The sequence below is a fragment of the Dreissena polymorpha genome, chromosome 2, assembly GCF_020536995.1.
Source record: "Dreissena polymorpha isolate Duluth1 chromosome 2, UMN_Dpol_1.0, whole genome shotgun sequence".
In the NCBI taxonomy this organism is placed as follows: Eukaryota; Metazoa; Mollusca; class Bivalvia; order Myida; family Dreissenidae; genus Dreissena; species Dreissena polymorpha.
In genome coordinates, this window is record NC_068356.1 from 82,684,608 (window position 1) to 82,702,980 (window position 18,373).

General features: G+C 36.6%; 2 protein-coding genes across 5 annotated transcripts in view; both read left to right on the forward strand.

The window, feature by feature from the left end:
* The window catches only part of LOC127867807 (trichohyalin-like), a 291,013-nt gene that overhangs the window by 269,187 nt on the left and 3,453 nt on the right, over positions 1 to 18,373 (forward strand). The gene's annotated exons all lie outside the window — the stretch shown is intronic.
* Positions 1 to 18,373, forward strand: part of LOC127867806 (uncharacterized) — an 83,244-nt gene that overhangs the window by 16,729 nt on the left and 48,142 nt on the right. For all 3 annotated transcript variants that reach the window (XM_052409264.1, XM_052409266.1, XM_052409265.1), the window contains exons 7-19: positions 1,952 to 2,031; positions 4,315 to 4,418; positions 4,600 to 4,662; positions 6,881 to 6,935; positions 8,985 to 9,135; positions 10,136 to 10,262; positions 10,870 to 10,945; positions 12,643 to 12,876; positions 13,604 to 13,684; positions 14,037 to 14,146; positions 15,797 to 15,920; positions 16,816 to 16,944; positions 18,107 to 18,205. In XM_052409264.1, coding sequence (XP_052265224.1) covers positions 1,952 to 2,031; positions 4,315 to 4,418; positions 4,600 to 4,662; positions 6,881 to 6,935; positions 8,985 to 9,135; positions 10,136 to 10,262; positions 10,870 to 10,945; positions 12,643 to 12,876; positions 13,604 to 13,684; positions 14,037 to 14,146; positions 15,797 to 15,920; positions 16,816 to 16,944; positions 18,107 to 18,205 — 1,433 coding nt within the window. The remainder of the gene's footprint in view (positions 1 to 1,951; positions 2,032 to 4,314; positions 4,419 to 4,599; positions 4,663 to 6,880; positions 6,936 to 8,984; positions 9,136 to 10,135; positions 10,263 to 10,869; positions 10,946 to 12,642; positions 12,877 to 13,603; positions 13,685 to 14,036; positions 14,147 to 15,796; positions 15,921 to 16,815; positions 16,945 to 18,106; positions 18,206 to 18,373) is intronic.

The following is an 18,373-nucleotide window of genomic DNA, read 5'->3' on the forward strand; positions in this document are numbered from 1 at the left end:
ATCAAGTTGTATCTAGATGATGTATAGGTCAAGTTTGAACATGGGCCATGCAAGGTCAAAAACCAGGTCACCGGGTCACTTAGTGCGTTTTAAACATTGAACATGGTGTCCGCTGTTTTTTTTTTTAAGACAACATGCAAAATATTCTGTATCAATGAGGCATGTGGGTGTATTCGTCACGTCTGTGACAAAGCTCTAGTTATGTTTAAGTTTGTATGGATTAGAGCTCAAAATCATTGTAAAGAGAATTAATCAAATTCCTGTTAATTTTCTGCGAATTTTACCAATATTAAGTTTTTTTCGTAAGCAGCACTTGATTCCTTTGGAGGTATTCTAAAGAACCCTCCCACAGTGGGTATCAAACCTGTGACCTACCTGTAGCTAGAAGGACACCATGTCCACCATGTTAATAGTTAAGTTTGGTTATAAGAGACCTACCATTCTGGTTTATTCTATATCTGCCTGCCACTGGCAAATACTCGGCATCAGCCACCAGTTATTCTCACAACATGTTTAAAACACAATTATGTGAAGCTAGAATACAACATCAATCTTGGAATAAAGTGTAGTTTTTATGTCCCCCAACACTATAGTGGGGGACATATTGTTTTTGCCCTGTCTGTTGGTCTGTCTGTTGGTCTGTTTGCGTCAACTTTAACATTTTGCAATGACTTTTGCTATATTGAAGATATCAACTTCATATTTGGCATGCATGTGTATCTCATGGAGCTGCACATTTTGAGTGGTAAAAGGTCAAGGTCATCCTTCAAGATCAAAGGTCAAAAAAACTAAATCAAAGCAGAAAGGGACATAGTGTTTCTGACAAACACATTTCTTGTTTAACAATGCATATATACAGTTTTTAACCAGGTTTTTAACCAGGTTTTCCGAAGGAAAAAACTGGTTATTAGATTGGCGAATGCGGGCGGGCTGGCTGGCTGGCTGGCGGGCGGGCGGAACAAGCTTGTCTGGGCCATAACTATGTCGTTCATTGTCAGATTTTAAAATCATTTGGCACTTTTGTTCACCATCATTGGACGGTGTGTCGCGCGAAATAATAACGTCGATATCTCCAAGGTCAAGGTCACACTTTGAGTTCAAAGGTAAAAAAAGGCCATAAATGAGCTTGTCCTGGCCATAACTATGTCATTCATTGTGAGATTTTAAAATCATTTGGCACATTTGTTCACCATCATGGGACGGTGTGTCGCACGAAAGAATCACGTCAATATCTCCAATGTCAAGGTCGCCACAACTAAAAATAGATTTTTTTTTAAAACAAACTTACAAAGGGGGTTAATTTTGTTTGTTCATTTCAAAAGTTCAGTTTGAGTTTTCTCCCTTTATCAGATTTTTTTTTCACAATGAAAACCTGGTTTTGTGACAATTTTGTCCCTTGTAATCTGTTGTTTTATTAATGTCGACAAGTGATAAGTAAATGGACACTTAATATAATTGCATCATATAAATTGATTTTATTTCAAAACTGGATGTTCAAATGAATTTTAGTTAAATCCTCAAAAAATGAAACTGTGTCCATGCATGCATGAATACAGTATAAAAATACTGTCAAAATGATAAAAATTACCTCCACTGTTAATGAAAAAGTCATGGAAAAGTATGTTTTATACTGAAAGTATAGACAGAATGAAAAAAATCAAAATATAAAATTGATTGTTTTGTTTGAGAAAACCACCAAAATGTTTTCCATTTCAATTTTGATTTCTTATTCCTAAGTCACATAACACTTTGTTATATCTAAGCTGTGCTTTGTCAATGTAAACATATACATCTCTCTAGTAGAAAATGTGCTAATGTGCTAGACGTGGTAATTAACTTATAGTAGTCCTGCCATATTGACATTGTGAAGACAGAGCAAGAACTTAAAGCATTGAAATATACTCAAATAATTACTATATTTCCATGTTTACAAATGAAACATTTGTTTTAGATCGGGAACATGTAGTGCACACTTGTGAGAAGAAATTGGATTTTGTGGATGTCACATTGAAGGAGATAAGGAAGCCAAATGTAAGAACTGATATAGGATAACATTTCTATGTTTGAATAATAACAAAAACATATGAAAGTTGATATTCATAGCCAAGTTGCTAGGTTTAATATAAGAAGATGCCACCAATGTCTTAAAAGAAAATGCGCAACATTATCAAATAATTACACTTGGGTTTCACATGTTGAGCAGGAAACACAAATTTCAGTTTTTAGACAATTAAGATGGAATATATTGTGCCACACACACAAAAACAAGCATTTTGTATCTCGTTAAATCTATGTTACCTTACCATATATAAAGTTGAAATTTTGGCTATTGCTATAAGAAACACTAATTTTTTATGCCCCTGACATAGGGCATATAGTGATCGGACTGTCCGTCCGTCTGCCCGTCACACTTTGCGTCTAGGTTTCGAAAAATGCTCATAACTTCTATGTTGCTTCAGATAGCAATTTCATATTTGGCATGCATGTGTATATGGACAAGGCCTTTCCATGTGCACAAAATTTGACCCCTGTGACCTTGACCTTGAACTTAGGGTCTGCGTTTAGGTTTCAAAATCTGCGTTTAGGTTTCGAAAAAAGCTCATAACTAATATCAAGCGTTTATAGGGGGAATAAGTCATCCTATGGTGATAGCTCTTGTTATGGGTTAACTTTATTTTACAAAATATTTTGTGAAATATTCGTCGATTTTGAGTATTTAGGTTACTTTAATATTTGTAAATTGCTTTTGATGTTTTTGGTGCTTTATGTGTATAACAGTGCCCCAGATAAGCTGCGTATCTGCGTCTTTCACCCTATTAAAATGTTTAAAAACGCAAAGAAATACAATATGATGCGTATTGAAAACGCACCCGATTTGCCTTTTACGCACATTCGTCTTATTTGATGCGTACGATACAATAGCTTTGATCGAAAAAACTTTGCTCATTTTCGGTATTTTTTGTGATTATTTTCGTTACGCGGCGACGCTTTTATTCAGCAAGCGCCTGGATGACGGGGCAATAAAACAGTCAAAGCTATTCAAACGCTCTGCGGACTAGATTTCATAGTTAAATAAAGCGGCTGACAAAATTATTTACGACGACATACATGCGTTTTCAATCTGACTTAATCCGTCGTTCATTGTGCAAATATTTGTAAAGTGTCTGTACTTTCAGTTTCTAATACGATGCGTAATAAAAATGTCTAAGAGAAAGACGTCCGCAATTGTTGCGCCAAAATATGTGTCGATCGCTAACTTTATCGAACCAAGAAAGCAAGAGTCAATAAGTGCCGAATCATTTGTGTTATCGATTTTTTTTAAGTTTAAAGTTTATATTATTGACAGTTTTAAGGATTAAAGATGTTATGAAACATCAGTTTATTAAAGTTAATTATATTAGTTTACAGTTTTATTGAATCAATACAATTGTGTGCAGCTTCAACAGAAGTAAAGCAGCAATGGTTTTACTGTATGCATCTTATAACTCATTTCACCCTATTCCAAGAATGAAATCACCCTATTTTTCAAAATCAGTGGGTGAAAACCCTATTACCGAAATAATTATCTGGGGCACTGTATAATATATATATATAACATCTTGGTATCAAATTGTTCATTTTGTTAAATCTGATTATTATTTACAAAAATGATGACTTAATTGCTGATTCCAAGTAATATGACCTACATCCAAATAATGACTGCTATAACAACTTCCTTGATGTGATATATAAAATATATCAGGCAGTGTTATATAAGTCAAATATCAGTGGTGTAGTGATTAATTACCATGCATGGTAAAATATTGATTATTGGAGAAGTCACATAAGGGATGCAGTTATTAGGATAATCCTGTTATTTGTATTTATATTGGCATGTTTGAAAGAGTGTGATGTTCTATGGTTTTAACATCACTGTATAAATTTGACAGGAACCATTAATTACTGTGTAACTATATTCTGACATGATTGGATTATATGTTTATACTATAATTTTCATTTCTAAACATTGTATAGTTTTAATTGTAGTTTACTGATGTTCATGATTGTAAAGCAAGGCAATTGTTGGTGTGGGAGGTTGGCTATGAAATTTTGCACTGTCCAGTCAAATAAGTCTGTTGAACTGTTACACTTGTATTATGCAAAACAATGAATAGTTTCTGTCCCTAAAATCATTAAGTGGCTGTATATTGAAAGTCAAATTTCGAAAGTGTTAACTTTAAATTCTTTTTAGAGAAATTACTCTCAAAGAGTATCAGTGTGCAGGTCTTTTTTACCATATAAATCATCACTGTCTTAAGGTTTGCATTTATTTAGGCCAACAAACTTTCTGAAGAGCACAAAAAGCAGGGTAATGCCAGTTTCAACAATGCCGACTTTGAAGAAGCCATCAAATGTTACTCCGAAGCTGCAAAAAATGAGTGAGTTGCATTGGATATGTCCAATATATTATATTGTATTTCTAGTTGAATTTGTTCCATATTTAAATTTTTTCTTTGGTTATTTGTATAAAATATGTGATTGGTTACTAGGAATTAACTGGAATTTATGAGATTTAATCAGAGAGATTTAAACAAAACACATGGTGTGTCTTTATTTCAGTCCCGTTCATCATGTCTACTATGGAAACAGAGCTTTGGCTTACATAAAAGTGAAGAAATTCAAGTAAGTTCACATATAAATATGCTTATGTATTCATAAAGTGCATATTTTGGTTAATTCAAATGAATAGTTTTGTAGTTTTTAGCTCACATGAGCACAGCCTGCTCATGGTGAGCTTTTGTGATGGCCTTCAGTGATTTTTTTTGCTCAAAATTACAGCCGATTTTCGGCTGCTTCCCAATCGCAAAAATCCACGTTTTATTGATTAAAAAAATCCCAATTTAACCAGACTTTTTTTCTAGAAAACCCCCTGAACATGCACTTAAAAACAATATCAATTCTGTTACTTATAATCCTATTTATAATGCTTAAATTTTCCCAATGTTATGGTTTATCACGCTATTTTTCCCAATTTCACGGTTTATCGCGCTAATTTTCCCAATTTAAATGGCACAGGCTGTAACAAATTAAAGCAAAAATATCACTGACCTTTTGTTCATCGTACATCGTCTGTCGTGTGCCGTCAACATTTGCCTTCTTAACTCTCTAGAGGCCTCATTTATTGTCCAATCTTCATGAAATTTGGTCAGAAGATTGGTCTCAATGATATCTTGGATGAGTTCGAAAATGGTTACGTTTGCTTGAAAAACATGGCTGCCAAGGGGCGGGGCATTTTTCCTTATATGGCTATATATGACTATAGTAAAATCTTGTTAACACTCAAGAGACCACATTTATTGTCAAATCTTCATGAAACTTGGTAAGAAGATTCATCCCAATAATATCTTGGACAAGTCGAAAATGATGCCGGTTGGTTGAAAAACATGGCCGCCAGGGGGCGGGGCATTTTTCGTTATATGGCTTTAGTAAAACTTTGTAAACACTCTAGAGGCCACATTTATTTTCAGATCTTCATGAAACTTGCTCAGATGATTTGTCCCAATGATATCTTGGATGAGTTTGAAAATGGTAACCTTTGCTTGAAAAACATGGGTGCCAAGGGGCGGGACATTTTCCTTATATGGCTATAGTAAAATCTTGTTAACACTCTAGAGGCCACATTTACTGTCCGATCTTCATGAAACATGGTCAGAAGATTCATCCCGATAATATCTTGGACGAGTTAAAAAATGATGCCGGTTGGTTGAAAAACATGGCTGCCAGGGGGCGGGGCATTTTTCCTTATATGACTATAGTAAAACCTTGTTAACACATTTATTTTCCGATCTTCATGAAACTTGGTCAGAAGATTTGTCCCAATAATATCTTATTATCTTAGGTGAGCGACTTTGGGCCTTTCAGGCCCTCTTGTTTTAATTAATGTGGCGGTTTAATTGATGCAAAGTCTGCCTTGGTGAACCATCAGTATTCCAGCAATCCACATGTATTCAAGCAATCTATACATATGTATTTCAGCAATCCATGTAATGTATTCCAGCAATCTATACATATGTATTTAAGCAATTCACATGTATTCCAGCAATCTATACATATGTATTCCAGCAATCCACATGTATTCAAGCAATCTATACATATGTGTTCCAGCAATCCACATGTATTCCAGCAATCCACATGTATTCCAGCAATCCACATGTATTCAAGCAATCTATACATATGTATTCCAGCAATCCACGTAATGTATTCCAGCAATCTATACATAATTATGTATTCCAGCAATCCACATGTATTCCAGCAATCTATACATATGTATTCCAGCATTCCACATGTATTCCAGCAATCTATACATATGTATTCCAGCAATCCACATGCATTCCAGCAATATATACATATGTATTCCAGTGTCAACCTGAAGCAGAGTACTGGTTTTGATAAGAAAACAATGTATATTTTCACAAAAATCTCAAGCTTTCAACTTCATTGGGATGAACGAAATAGGTTTAAAATACATGTATTTGCTAAAAAACTTGACATTGTATAAAAGCCTTGTATAATTTTTATGACCCTGGATCGAATGATCGGGGGTATGTTGTTTTTGGCCTGTCTGTCATTGTATGTGTGTGTCTGTGTGTCTGTCCCAAAACTTTAACCTTGGTCATAACTTTTGCAATATTGAAGATAGCAACTTTATTATTGTCATGCATGTGTATCTCATGGAGCTGCATTTTGAAGTGTGAAAGGTCAAGGTCATCCTTCAAGGTCAAAGGTCAAATATTTGGCTTCAAAGCAGCGCATTAGGGGGCATTGTGTTTCTGATAAACACAACTCTTGTTCAAAGCATACTATTAACCATGAGTATCAACACAATGGTTCTGCATTCTAGAGAGGCACTGGCTGATTCAAGACGAGCTGTTATACTTAAACCAGATTTTCCAAAGGTGAGTTCAACTAAACCCTTTACCCTTAGATATGTATTTTGACGCATTTGTTTTCACTTAGAAAATTTAATTTAATTAAAGACTTCTTATATTCAAGTTTTAAAGGTGCCATTTCCAACCCTTAGATACTGATAAGCAGCAAACAGCATTAAACCTGAACAGACAGCGAGTTACTCGCAGGCTGTTCTGGATTTATGCTGGTTGCAAAAGCCATTTTCACTTTGCTTCTGATGGGGAAAGGGTTAAAGGCTTATTTATAGCTCAGCTGTTTTCGGAGAAAACCCGAGGTATTGTCATAGCCAGCTCGTCGTGTCGTGTCCGCCGTCCTCGTCGTGCTAAAACCTTATATTTTGTCAAGGTTTTGAACATTGGCTCTAAAATCAAAGTGCTTCAACCTACAACTGTGAAACTTTATATGTAGCTGCACTTTGATGAGTTCTACATGCCACACCCAATTTTGGGTCACTAGGTCAAAGGTCAAGGTCACCGTGACCTCCAAAAAAAAAAAAATCTGTCAAGCTTTCATTCATTCAAAACTGCACCTGCAGCCAAGCGTGGCACTCGTTATGCGGTGCTCTTGTTTGTATGTGAGGTATTCAAGCAAATAGCATTTCAAGGGCAGATTTTCACAAAACTTCACAGGAATGATCCTTGGGTCAACCTCTTTCATAGTTGTTCACATTTTTCCAGCATGTAATGTGTAGGTCATCAGAGCAAAAAAATTATTTGTGCCGTGCTTTGTGAAAAGGGGGTTTAATGAATGTGCATCAAGTGTTGTTCCAGATATGACTTTGCTGTCCGCACAGGCTAAACAACACTTTCAGCTGTCATGATATTTTTCGTTTAAAGAAAGTCTCTTCTTAGCGAAAATAAAGTTAAGGCAGAAAGTGTGGTCCCTAATTAGCCTGTGCGGACTGCAAAGGCTAATCTGGGACGACATTTTACGCACATGCATTTAACCCCCTTTTCACAGAGCTCAGCTCATTTTTAGCTCATCTATTTTTTGAAAAAAAAAAATGAGCTATTGTCATCACCTTGGCGTCGACGTTGGCGTTGGCGTCCGGTTAAGTTTTGCGTTTAGGTCCACTTTTATCAGAAAGTATCAATGTTATTGCATTTAAACTTGGTACACTTACTAACTATCATGAGGGGACTGGGCAGGCAAAGTTAGATAACTCTGGCGTGCATTTTGACAGAATTATGTGCCCTTTTTATACTTAGAAAATTGTAAATTTTGGTTAAGTTTTGCGTTTAGGTCCACTTTTCTCAGAAAGTATCTATGCTATGGCATTCAAACTTGGTACACTTACTTACTATCATGAGGGGACTGGGCAGGCAAAGTTAGATAACTCTGGCGTGCATTTTCCCACCACACCCTCACACTTTACATCCCCCCCCCACCCCACCCCCCAATTTTAATTTTTTTTGAAACGGTTAAAGAACACAAATATTTATTTTTAATATTTTTTATGTTTGAAATACCGTCCAACCATCGCACCCAAAAATCCCCCCCCCACTCCCCCCCCCCTGATTTTTATTTTTATTTTTTTTTTGCTTTTTTTTTCCGCATTTTTGGAAGATAATGTGATAAATTTCACACCCCCACACTATACACCCCTCTTCACTCCACCCCTCCCTCTTATGTGTTTGAAAATGAGAGTCCCTTCACCTTTAAAAAGAAAATAGATGAACGGTCTGCACCCGCAAGGCGGTGCTCTTGTTTTTTTTAAATGACAACTTTAACAATATTCTCTTTAAACTACACAATCCAGAAGTTTAAAACTTGAATATGATAGACATAAGTTGGGCATTTGTTGAAACACCTTCGTTCAACGTTGTTAAAATTGTTGCAGCCTTCTATATATATTCATCAGAGCTAAAAATAGATTAAATAGTAACAATTCAAACTATCATCTCCACTGAAACCATTTGGACCAGAGGTTGAGTATTTGAAGATGATATACATTAGTTAGCTATTTGTTTGAATGTTTTATTACTTACAGGGTCAAACGCTTATTAGCCATTTGTTGTTACATCTTACATTAATAGGGTCATCATCGGTATGCACTTGCCTTCTATGAGTTGGGACAGCTGGACTCTGCCATCAGAGTGAACAAGGCTGGACAGGTCCTGTGTAGAAAGTCCCAGGACGAGCATTACCTGGCCCAGCTGAGGGAGCAGGAAGGGAAATACATGGAAGGTGGGTACTATTGGGAGAGAGTCATTAAAAGCCCGTGCTTTGGCTAGTATTTGAAAAGGGCTGGGTGTACTGTTGTCAAAAGGGCATTTAAGCTCGCAAGGTCATGTTTTGTGGCATATTTTCAATACATAATGTCTTATCATAAATATTTCATCTTACTTCTATGTGTTGCCCTTTGTAGTTGTTTTATAATGATGTGATCAGATCTATATAGAGAATATTATGTGAGCTTTGGATAAAGATCAAGTTTATCATTCGAGGCTTAGATCGATGTAGTGCGAAGTTTGTTGAGCGCTAACATGGTTCGAGCGGAGCATGATAAACTTGATCTTTATCTAAATCTCACATAATATTCTATTTATCCTATTATTTCCTCCCTATTTTCCATTAATAATTTCAAATATCGCATTTTTTTACGATTTTGTTTTTCGTAGTTGACAAAAACAGATTCTCAGATTTTTGGAAAACCCCAAATCTGATCTAAAAATAGCGATAGTATAAAGCTCATGTTTATATGATCGCTGTTATACTTTTTTCATCTGGTAATAGGATAAAAAATGGCATTGCCGGGGTCCAAGGGGGCAGGGTGGGACCTTGGGGCGGCAGGGGTGCTGTGCCAATCAGTTTAAGCCTGGCTGTAGCACTGAAAAGATGTAGATATTGTGTGTGTGGTGAGTAAGGTCATGTTGGTGGGCGATTTTGTGTCGATCAATGGGTGGGTTTTGTAAGTAGCATTTTATTATGAGCATTTTATGATGAGAAGCTGCCATCAATAGAAAAATGAACTGAAAATACAACAGTAACCTAGTGCAACAGTGGCTGCTCTATGTTTAAAGCAATTTTTAGATGAATTGTCAGTTGTGGCATTTGCATTAGCTTGCCCTTTTAGTTCTTAAAACTGGAAGGGTGGCGGACTTTGGTTTAATATTAATATCTAGTATTTATATTTAAAAATATATTATATATAAAGAAGTATTAATTAAACCCTGAAAATTCACAGAGAAAAAGCGTCAGCACAATGGGCTGACTCCAATACCAAAAGACCTGGACAAGAAGCTGTCATCTGTACCTCAGCCTGCAACTGATCTCAACGAGAAACTGGGCTGCAAAGTGCCCAAAGTAGACAGGTAAGTACCTAAAGTAGACAGGTATGTACCCAAAGTAAACAGGTTTGTAACCAAAGTACACAGGTATGTACCCAAAGTAGACATTTATGTTCCTCAGCCTGCAACCAATCTCACTTAGGAACAGGGCTGCAAAGTGCCCAAAGTAGACAGGTATGTACTCAAAGTAGACAGGTAGATACTCAAAGTAGACAGGTATTTGGCCAGACTGTGAAGCTAAAATTGTTCAACTGTATTTCTTACTGTTTCATTTACATTTTACGTCACTGCCAATTATTATTATACTTCACTTGGTATGCTATTAATATTATGAGCACTCGAAATGTAGTGTTATGGACCTCTGAAACAAAAACATTGATAACATGTAATGCTTGTTTGCTAAATTTGCTGAACTTCTTATAAGTTCAAGATGCCATTGGTATACTCTCATTTAACCTTCCGTTTATATATTTCAAGTTTGTGTAGAGCCATTTTGGGATAATAACATAAATGGACCAATAAAGGGACTTTTCTCGAACACAAATGTTACCAATAATAGTAAAGTAATTATGAATTAAGTTTGTCGAGAAACTATGAACACTGCTGAGTGTTGGTGGCTTTCTGTTTGCAGGGAGGATGATATACCAGACCTGGTCCAGAGTGATCATGACAGCTCAGATACATCTACATCTGAAGATGACTATGAGGTAAAACTATTGAATTTTACGGAATACAGTATGGGCCATCGTGGCTACATATAAAAATCCAGAGGGCGACAATGCGATAGTGCGATACTACGATGGCGTCAATGCTACAACGCAATAGTATGATGGTGACAATGCAATAGTACGATGGCGACAATGCTACAACGCGATAGTACGATGGTGACAATGCGATATTCATATCGTACTGCCGCCATCGTATCATCGCATTGTCGCCATCGTACTGTTGCTATTATATTGTTGCGCTGTCGCATTTTCCTCATCGTACTGTCGCATTGTTGTCTATCGCCTTCCTGTACACATGCGCATATCGTATTTTTTCATAGATGGAACCTCTTTTAAAAATACTTTACATTTTGGCATATAGTTTGTTACAGATTGGGTTTTAGTCTTATTTCATTATAACTGTAACCTCTTTCAAAGAACACCTTTATAACGTCATCCATTTTGTTTCTGCAATAAGAATAGTTTGTGTACCAGAAGGCGATAGTCGACAATGCGATAGTACGATGGCAACAATGCGACAATGAGATAGTGGGATAATACGATGCTGACAGTGCGACAATACTATGGCGACAGTGCGATAGTACGATGGCGACAATGCGATAGTGCGATAATACAATGATGACAGTGGGACAATACGATGGCGACAGTGCGATAGAAAGATGGCGACAATGCGATAATACGATGACGACAGTATGATAACGCGATAGTACGATGGCGACAATGTGATGATACTATGGCGACAGTACAATATGACTATCGCATTGTCGCCATCGTACTATCGCGTTGTCGCCATCGTACTATTGCATTGTCGCCATCATACTATCACACTATCGCATTGTCGCCCTCTGGATTTTAATGTGTAACACACGATGGCCCTAACGGTATTCCGTACTGGTCTTATCACTATAGTAACTGACAGTCGTTCATCAGTCAAGGTTTCACAGTTGTGCTGATTGTTCAGGAGTTATTGCTCTTTGTTAAAATGCGTATCTAAGTGGTAAGGGGTTAAATACGTATCTAGGTAAGTGGTAAAGGGTTAAATACGTATCTAAGTGGGAAAGGGTTAAATACATATCTAAGTGGGAAAGAGTTAAATATGTATCTAGGTAAGTGGTATAGTGTTAAATACGTATCTAAGTGGTAAATGGTTAAACTTTCATTCTTAAACTTCTGGGTGCAACTGGACTCCTGCATTTGCATTTGATGTTCATCAATCTTTTGCAGAATAATTATCTGTCCATATTTGGTGATGTTAAATTTTAAGGGGTTATTTCACTTTGTTTTCAATTACTTAATGCCAGGTACTTGTGAATGCAATTGTGTGTGTTTTTCAACTGCAATGTCTTATTGCACCCTTTACACAACAAAACACTTGAAACACTGTCTTTGACAGCATCTTGTTTTACTAAATGCCTGTTGTTTCATTTTTTTTAATCCATGATTTTCTTTACACTGTATGCTAAGCCTGTTCTTTTTAGCTATTGGACTTCTGGATGTTATGTTAACATATTTTAATAGCATGAAAAGTAAAAAAACACATGGAATAGCTAAACCCATCAGCTAGGCTTTATCTCTGGTCCTTAGAAATATCAGTGGGAGGGGGGATGCCTTAAATATACCACATGTGCATGTAAAAAATCCACTTTTTAAAGAAAAATATAATTGTTTTTCCTCAGTCTGACAGTGCTGTATCCTCTGACAACAGCAAGACAAAACCTGTTGTGAAAGAATCGGAGAAAGTGCTGGTAAACCCAGAGGAAGAAATGAAGAAGAAGCAGGAAGAACAGAGGCAGCTGTTGAAGTCACAGATGAGAGAAGGGTCACAGTCATACAGCAAACAGGCGTACAAACCTGCCTTCACCAGCTACGGGAAGGCACTTGAAATGGTCAAGCAGACAGAGGATTTAGCTGTATGTTTATTTTGCATTTTGTCTCTTGGAAGCCATAAGGTGTTGTCAGCATGTATACTGAAAGGCTGATTGCCCCTTCTGGCTTTCATTGGATTATTTATCCTTTCAATACCCATAATGCTTGTGTGATTTTATGTTATTGTCCCCTACTGGTTTTACCGGAGGGGACTTATGGTTTGGGCTCTGTGAGTCTGTCTGCCTGTCTGTCACACTTTTCTGGATCCGGCGATAACTTTTAAAGTTCTTCATATTTTTTCATGAAACTTGAAAAATGGATAGATGGCAATATGGACATTTTGCATGTTATTTCATTTTGTTCCTACGTCAAAAATTCTTGTTGCTATGGCAACAAAAAAAAAAATTAAAAAAGTTCTGACAATGGTGGAGCCGGTAGGGGACATATATTGCTTGGCAATAGTCTTGTTATTGTTTGTTTTGTAAATGCTGTTCTGTTTTACAGGTCATAGAATGTTTACCTTCTTAATCTATTGGAGTAAATTAAGTAAAGGAATTGTTGGAGTGTCTTGTCTATTGAAACAGTAAAATGGAGGAACTTCGATGATTAAGAAAGACTGTACATGTATTTCTTGCAAAGATTTTTGTTGAAGAGCTTTCAAGTCATACTTAAAAATGGGATAATATCAAGTATTTACATGTAGTTTCATGGGAAGCTACTATCCAGTCAGTACTGCAGGTTCTTTTTTATATGGTCATGTTTATTTTTTAGTTATTTGAAATGGATGAAGAGGACTTAGTAGCCTTAAAGTACGCATACGCTATGGCTGCAATAAACACTGGAGTGAGTCGGGTAGGTTGAGTCATACAGGACTTCGTAAACTGGTTGTCACTAAAGAATTATCATGCCCCCCAAGTTAGAAGAAAGTCAGTAAGATAGTGGTTCTGTTTGTCCATAGTCCATTCTGCATTTTAAATTAAAGAAAGCTTTCACTGTCAATCATTTTTGTTGGTAAGCTGGATACTTGGGAGGAAGCGAAGTCACCTAATGATTAAATGATCAATTATTTGGAGATTTTATTGAGTTTTATGGGGTTTTCTCTGGTTTCAAGCAGTAAATGTGTACCTAAACTTTTAGTTTAATTGCTTTATATCCCTAGGCAGAGTAATTCCTGTTCTTTATTGCTTTCATGTGTATATTTCAGAACATCACGGAGGGCATGGATAAGCTGTATGCTATAAACACGACACATGAGAATGTAAAGTTCCCTGCTGTGCACTATGGATTTGCCAAGGCCTATGTTATGTTTAACAGGTATGTCTTGTACAAGAGTTCTGTGAGGTTGTGATAATCATTTTTAGCTGGGCTGTTTTTGGAGAAAACCCGAGGTATTGTCATTGCCAGCTCGCCGTCTGACGTCCGCCGTCCGCGTCGTGCCAAAACCTTTACATTGGCTCTTAAATCAAAGTGCTTCCACCTACAACTTTGAAACTTAATATGTAGATGCACCTTGATGAGTTCTACACGCCACACCCATTTTGAGGTCAAAGGTCAAGGTCACTGTGACCTCTAAAAAAAATTAAAAAATTCTGACAAGCTTTCATTTATTCAAAACTGCACCCGTAACCAAGCGTGGCACCTGTTTTGCGGTGCTCTTGTTAATATAAGGTTCTACTTTTAATCTATGAATTAAGTGGTTTCATGGCCAAGTATATTTCAAATTAACAGTAGACAAATATAAATTTCAACCATTCACAGTGTGAGCCGCACTCTGTGAAAAGGGGGTTAAATGCGTGTGCTTAAAGTGTCATCCCAGATTAGCCTGTGCAGTAAGCACAGGCCAATCAGGGACACAATTTCCTAATTAACTGGGTTTTTGGCTAAAAAGAGACTTTTTTGAAACAAAATATAATAAAAGCGTAAAGTGTCATCCCTGATTAGCCTTTGTGGACTGCACAGGCTAATCTGGGATGACACTTTACGCACATGCATTAAACCCCTTTTCAAAGAGCACAGCCCAGTGTTGGAATGGATAAAGTGTCATACTTGTGACTGAGTTTGATGGCCACATAGAGAGATTTTTTACAAATGATTTTTCTGGAACCCTCACAAGTACTTTATCTACCGGGTAAACAGACTTTTATTAAACTTTAGGATTGCAAGACATGCTAAAAATGTTGAATGTAAACCATGTTTGGCTTCATTTCTATTAAAGAAAATGGATCTGATTAATGACATGGAAAAAAGATTTTATATTTTAAAAAATGCGATCAGTTACCATCCTTACTGAAAATTGGTATGTTCAGTTAAAATAGAATTAGCAAAGTTAAGTCACATTGAAATATTAATAAAAGCTTTGCTATGGAAAAACGGGGTTTGATGCATGTGTGGAAATTGTCGTCTCATATTAGTCTGTGCAGTTTCAAAGGCTAATCAGGAAAGACACTATCCGCTGTAACTGGATTTTCCTTTAAAAGTGACTTCCTTTAAACAAAAAATACCGAAAAAAACAACAGAAAGTGTCATCCCTGATTAGCCTGTGTACAGGCTAATCTGGAACCATAGCTTATGCACATTAAGCCTTTTTATTCCCCCAGATCGAAGGATCGTGGCTGGGTATATTGTTTTTGGCCTGTCTGTCTGTCATTGTATGTGTCTGCCATTGTATGTGTCTGTCACAAACATTAACCTTGATTAAACTTTTGCAATAACTTTTGCAATATTGGAGATAGCAAATTGATATACGGCATGCATGTGTATCTCATGGAGCTGCACATTTTGAGTGGTGAAAGGTCAAGGTCATCCTTCAAGGTTTAAGGTAAAAAAAAATAAATTCAGATGCGGTGCAGTAGGGGGTATTGTGTTTCTGACAAACACATTTCTTGTTTAACTAGAGCAAGGCACATATACATAAATTCTTTGGCAGTTAAATCCCCAACTTATGATTTGACCTACTGATTGCAGGTATGCAGATGGACTGCGAGAACTGGAGTCGGCCGAGCGTATTGCCAGCAAGGTGCGCTACCCCCAGGTCACATGGCCTGGCACCTCCGAGCTTATAGCAGACACCACACCAGAGGGACTTCAGGTAGGTGGGCGGGTCAAAAGACAATATCAGCTAGATAATGACAAGATACCATGTTAACTTTTTGTGTGTAAAATGACATTGTTCTGAAAATATGCAACACCATCATTGTACATAGGTAGGAATTAAATTGATTATGTTTTTGTCATAATAAAGTCATCTGTAAAAAAGGAGATACAGTCATAACATATATAATGGTTTTCAAATTACATCATCTTGTAAAATAAAACTTAGTTATAAAAGTGAGTAGGTGAAGTCTGTGCACTGGAATGGTATCAATATAACTTGCATGAACTGAGGTAATAAAACTTGTGACATGGAAATATCACTCATGCTTGAATGCAGTTTCATTATTTGCTCTCCTTATGTAGGAAACGTGTGTAACCTTATTAGAGTGTGATATTAATTGCAGATTGTTGGAAGAAAAGCAACCTTTGTGTAATGCATTTGCTCTTGGTTCCTGCATGGAGTACTTTCTGAAGTTACCGCATCTTAACTTAACTTGACTCTTTCTTCTGAAATTGAATACTAATAAATATACCTGTATACTTGTACTTAGTTCAGTTTCACATTTACTACTCATGTACATTGTATATTTAAGCCTTGCTCTGGGAAAATGGGGTTTAATGCATGTGCGTAAAGTGTCATCACAGATTAGCCTGTGCAGTCTGGAAAGGCTAATATGGGACGACACTTTCCGCTTAAACTGGATTTTTGCATAGAAAAGACCTTTAAACAAAAAATGCCACAAAAGTGAAGTGACAAAACTGGTTAGTCTGTGCAGACTGCACAGGCTAATCTGGGACAACACTTTACACACATGCATTAAGCCCAGTTTTCTCGGAGCAAGCTCTATTCCAACTAGTTCAATTGCAATGTTTTTCTGTTGCTTGTTCAGGCCAAGATCAGTGAGCTGGTCCAGGTGTGCAAGTGTCCGCCCCCACCAGACGCCATCTGTCGATACCACACCAGCAAGCTGCCATTTGATGAGCTCACCACCATATACCTAGCAGATCCAGACTTTAAGGTAGCTTTCACAGGGCTAAATGCTTGTTAGTTAAGTGTCGTCCCAGATTAGCATGTGCAGTCTGCACACGCTTATCAGGGACAAAACTTTCTGCCTAAAGTGGAGTTTTGCTGGGAAGAGACTTAATTAAATTAAAAATATAGAATGAAAGAGGAAAGTGTCGTCCCTGATTAGCCCTTCTGCACTGCACAGGCAAATCTAGGACAACACTATACGGACATGCATTTTACACCATATAACTCTCAGATCTAGATTTTAAGGTAGCTTCTTACTATAATTCACTTTATTATATTGGCTTTATTGTTGTTCACTTGGGTTAAAATTAAAAAGTTGTGTTCTGTTTGATTTGGGCTGGCTGGCCAAAGAAATTGCCAATTGTGTGATTGACAATTAGACTAACGGCCGATTAAATGTTGATGTGTATAAAATTCAAATTCAAATGTATTGAACAAACATTGTGTAATTACTTCAGCATGTCACTTATAGGAAAAACTGATTTGGAAATTTGTAGTTAGACTTTATACTCCAGCAACTCAGTTTTATAGGACAACTCAGTTTTATAGGACAACTCAGTTTTATAGGACAACTCAGTTTTATAGGACAACTCAGTTTTATAGGACAACTCAGTTTTGAGCAAAGTTTTGTTCAGGTAAACATACTATTTGAAGTCTTTGAGAAAATGCCCTGTCAAATTATGTCTTATTAATCCGTGAATTGTAAGAGCTGTTATGAAGAATTATAACATGACCTACGCTCCAGGAGTGAAATAACGTAATGCTCAATTTTGTTTATTACACGGGTGTTATTACACTAGTTATATAACTGTTAAATGACGTCATTTTTGTGACAAAATGATGTCATTATTCCAGCGACTTTCTTCAGTTAAACTCTTTTACAATTTGAATAAACGGTGAAAAGAGCATAAAATACAAAAAGAATGTGTTGGTGATGTTATAAAAAGAATCTTAGATTCGTGGTCATTTTGTATTGAATTTATTTAACTCGTCATCTAAATAAAGATAAAAACTCGGCGAGCCTCGTTTTTATCTTTATTTAGATGACTTGTTTAATAAATTCAATACAAAACGACCACTCATGCAAGATCCTATATTTTGTCTTGGTGACAACAGTTATTTCATGGTGATGATTCTTCTGTTTGCAGGGCTATTTTAAGATGGTGTGCCAGATGGATTGTGTGGTATCGTTTCATATGATTTGCTGGAAAGACTATAAGACCAGTCAGAATAAACAGAATGACAAGGTTTGTTTGTAATTTCTTTGGAATCACTAAATGCAAGAGTTATGAATGTTCATACTTGCACGGTCTTAAAGACATATAGTTTCAAAGATTTTCTTGTATACAAACTTAAAATGTTTGCACAAGGTGCAAATTTAACGACCAAACAAACTATTGATGTCAGAGTTTGCA